Here is a 4,094-nt window from a genome sequence, read left to right on the forward strand (position 1 = left end):
TTTATTTGTGCGGAATTTGTTCCATAACACATGTAATGTGAGATAAAAGCATTTCTGAAGAAACATTTTTCTTTAATAATTAAAACTTGGGATGTTATCATTGATACAAAAACATAAGCATAAACTAGTCATTACAAGCCTTGCAACAACTTATTATAGTAATGGCCTAAAAGCTCCTTAAACCTCTCATTAGATTTAAACTCATCATCTCTGTGCTTTCGTACAACAACCTGTAATACAAAGAAATTGAGTGGGTCTGGCTTGGGAACCTGGTGAGCACATAGGGTTTTCAACCCACAACAATCAAATTACTTTAATTATATATCTCACATCAAATAATTAATCTATTTATCCATTCCCATTATCCTCACTTTCTGATCCTAAAATATTGATCTCAAGGAACCTATCCTAAGGATCATTGTAAGCAATGAGTAGATAATTGATATTTGGTACTTATTGACAAAAAGGACCAAAGATGATTGTAAGCAACGAGTAGACAAAGCAATTTGGAACATATTGAGTTAAATTACATTTTACAGCAAAAACATGGCATTCTTGAGGAAAAGGACCAAAAATGATGAAATTTGGAAACTTGGAGACCAAAGCTAGCAACATCATGGAAGAAGAAAAGAATGTGTGCAAAATTTCATGCCACGATGTGGCACTCTAAAGGTTACGACATGGCTACCTATCCTGACACAAAAGTTTTTGGTAACTTTAGGCATACGTGTTTTAAAAGCTAACCACGATGTGGCACCTATTTGTCACGACATGGGAGACAAATTTTTGGTAACTATATATATGCAAACTTCAGGTCGTGGGTATTTTGGCCATGTTGTGGTAACTAAACAATCAATTTTTTTAGTTTATTTTTTTTTTACTTTTTTTAAGCGTTCTGTTTTTATTTTGTTTTTTTTTTCATTGATTTATGGCCCGAAGATCCAAAACTCCAGTAGTTCATCTAGTTCAAGATCCAAAATCTGCTTTCCATAAAAAGGACAAGAAGGTTTTCGAATCAACTAACAATTTCAAAGTCGACACGTTTGAGCACTTTGAGAAGACTCCAAGCAAGAAAGAGGTATGATAAGAGGCGTGTACAGGAAGCGATTCACAGGATGACAGAAAGAGTGGAGTAGAAGAGATGGCAGACACTGCGGAGATGACGATGGAAGAGTGCACGAAAAGAATGCATCATAATGGGCCGGGACTTGTGTAACCAGAAATTCCAGAAAATGCCAATTTCGAACTAAAGGGGCTCATTTTGGCCATGCTAAAAGATGTTCCATTCTACGAGAAAGATCATGAAGATTCCTATAAGCATATTGACGAGGTGAATGACATTGCTAATTATTTCAATATTCCCAACATACCTCATGAAATGGCGTTGTTTCGTATGCTTCTTGTAACTTTTAGAGAACTGGCAAAATATTAGCTAAAGGCACTTCCACCAGGCGCTATCACTACATGGGCTCAACTGCGTGAAGAATTCATCCAACAATTTAGTCCACCATCCAAGGTTGCAAAATTGAAGAAAAATATAGCCAATTTCGAATAACAAATGGGAGAGTCCTTATACGAAGCGTGGGAGGGATACAAAGGTCTTATTAGAAATCGACATCAGCATGATTTAAACATGCAACAAGAGGCGTCTATTTTCTATGGTTTGGTGAATGTTACAATGAGACAACTTCTTGATTCTCAAGGACCGATGGCTAAGAATAACCTGGCTACGATCAAAGAATTATTTAAGAGTTTGGAAAGCACTCAAGAGATACCATAACCCACGAGAAGATGCTACAAGCGGTAAAGGCGATGGAGGAAACGAGAACTTGGTTATGATAATGGCTAAAGTAGAGAATATGGACTGGCAAATGAAAAAATGGCTCAATCCATTCATGCCATACAAGTTGGATGCTACAATTGCAATTGGCCTCATTTAACCAAAGCTTGTGATTTAGATGAGTATGGGAATCGAAAGGCCCAAGTATGTTACTCGAGGGGAGACAAGTATGATGAGGATTGGAGAAAACCAAAAAAGTAGTGGTCACCTTATGATGAGTACAAGAAACAAAAATATGAGAAATTTAGACAAACATGTCAAGGCTTCTATCGAAAAGAACAACTACTGCCCGAGAATGAATCCAAGTCTGAGTTGATGCTTTCCTGTTTTGCAGCCTTTTCTAAGAAACGACATGACACATTTGAAGCTACATAAAGAAACAAAAAGCAACAATATCAAGCATTGAAATTCAATTGGATCAGTTGGCCAAACTCGTAAGTGAGATCTTACCTTTAAAAAAATCTCGACCGAAAACCACAACCACATGTTATGGTGATATTTACTGAAGAAGAGGTTGTTTTGAGCCATTTTTGATGTGTGATACAGATACCGAACAACCCAATTCATAGTTGGAAGAAGAGAAGCTCGAAGCAGAAAAAGAAAAATCATATGCCCAGTGCCCACGACATGGTGACCACCAGTTCACGTCATCGCCATTGGCCACTGAAGAATGAAAATCCTTCGTTTTTAAAACTGTACTAGCCTCCTCTTCCCTATCCATCTCGATCCTTCTAGAACCCTCTGGAGCCAGAACATAAGAAATTCATGGAACAAGTGCTATCCCTTTAAAGAATTCTCCATTCTTAAAATCCATGGCTAAAATTCCCAACTTCTTTAAGGATGTAATGACTAACCGGAAAGAATTGAAAAACGCATCTACTATTGTGCTAAATGAATTGTGTTCTGCTACAATCATTGATGAGTTGCCAATTAAGATGGGAGATCCAGGCCCATTAACACTACCTTGTGAATTTTTCAATTCTACTTCAATAAATTCTTTAGTCAATTTAGGGGCTAGCATCAATCTCATGTCGTATTCTTTTTATCAGAATCTTTCTTTACCAAAGCTACAAAACACAAGAATTACACTTCAAATGGCAGGTCATTAAATCAGTCACCCATGTGGGATTGTTGAAGATTTATTGGTGAAGGTTGGAAATTTTATTTTTCCAATGGATTTTATGGTGTTCGATATGAAAGATGATGAAGACCTCCCTATAATCTTGGGAAGACCATTCTTGAGTATTGAGAGAGAACTTGCTTACATACATGATTCTAAGCTCACACTTCGTGTAGAAGATGAATAAATGACTTTTGAAATGAAGCAAAAAGTGAGTTATGGCAAGCCAATAGATGAGGTGTTAAGACTAAATAATTTGGAAGGTAAAATAGGAGAGAAGAAGGTTCCAATGAGTTAGATGAGAAAGCAAAGTTGATGGAGGAAGGATTGAATGTTTGGGAAAAGCCTCAAGTTGAAGAAGCAAAACTTACCAATCAAAGAGCTTCAATTTCTATGACCTTTGAAGTATTCGTGTTCACTACACCTAAGGCTCCAGTAGTTGAAGCAATAGAAGAAGAAAAGTTTGATTCAGGATATGAAGAGGAGATAAGTGAGAAGAATATTGGACAAGAGAAAAATGATCCAATAATTGACCAGATGGAAGTGGATGGAGGAGAAGTCAAAGAACAATATAAGAAGACACAACTTGTGGGAAAGGCAAAGGGTTGAAGAGAAAACACGAAGAAAATGCCAATCAAAAGAATAAGGAGAACTTGAAAAAGGCATACATAAGGCGAGTCTAAGCGTACAAGAGAAGATGGAATGAGCAAAAAGAGAAGAGGGAGAGCCCACTCCCGCCTGTGACAACGTAGACGGGAAGGAGTCCAGCTCATCAACTCCTCAAAAAGAAGAGCATATCGGGAGGCAACCCGATCATTTTGGTTTACATTTTCTTTTCATATCTTTCTGTTTTATTTTAATTTTTAATTTTCTTTTAGGATATTTGATATTTTCATCTTTCTTTCCTATTTCCATTCAAGTGTGGGGTTAATAATAAGCTCTAGCATTAAAATAAATTTTAATACGGATAAAAGCTTATGTTTTTTCGAAAATTAACACCCCACAGCATGGTGATTTGAAAATGCACGATTTTATCAGTCTAAAAATCCCACGATATGGCCTCTTATAACGCTACGACATGGCTTGTTTTGGGGGACCAGTTTAGGTCTGTTTCACCTTAAATAGAAAGGAAAA

The 4,094-nt window shown here is 36.8% G+C and overlaps 1 protein-coding gene and 1 non-coding gene across 2 annotated transcripts; one reads left to right on the plus strand and one right to left on the minus strand.

The window, feature by feature from the left end:
* Nucleotides 1-1,522: 1,522 nt before the first annotated feature.
* Nucleotides 1,523-1,629, minus strand: LOC145007777 (small nucleolar RNA R71). Its single transcript, XR_013663143.1, has one exon. It is a non-coding gene; the product is annotated as a small nucleolar RNA R71 (small nucleolar RNA).
* A 1,023-nt stretch (nucleotides 1,630-2,652) lies between these two features.
* LOC145007335 (uncharacterized) lies at nucleotides 2,653-3,147 on the plus strand. The gene is made up of 2 exons (XM_078966292.1): nucleotides 2,653-2,941; nucleotides 3,041-3,147. The coding sequence occupies exons 1-2, from the start codon at nucleotides 2,653-2,655 to the stop codon at nucleotides 3,145-3,147; spliced, it is 396 nt and encodes a 131-aa protein (XP_078822418.1).
* Nucleotides 3,148-4,094: the final 947 nt, after the last annotated feature.

Source organism: Lactuca saligna, chromosome 7 (assembly GCF_052625555.1).
Source record: "Lactuca saligna cultivar CGN05327 chromosome 7, ASM5262555v1, whole genome shotgun sequence".
NCBI lineage: Eukaryota > Viridiplantae > Streptophyta > Magnoliopsida > Asterales > Asteraceae > Lactuca > Lactuca saligna.

What these genes read in the sequence shown, in the direction of transcription:
- LOC145007335 (XM_078966292.1), top strand. Translation starts at nt 2,653, where the DNA reads ATGGCTAAAATTCCCAACTTCTTTAAGGATGTAATGACTAACCGGAAA. An exon ending in AATTACACTTCAAATGGCAG is followed by an intron (nt 2,942 to 3,040) that starts GTCATTAAATCA and finishes TCGATATGAAAG; the next exon opens with ATGATGAAGACCTCCCTATA.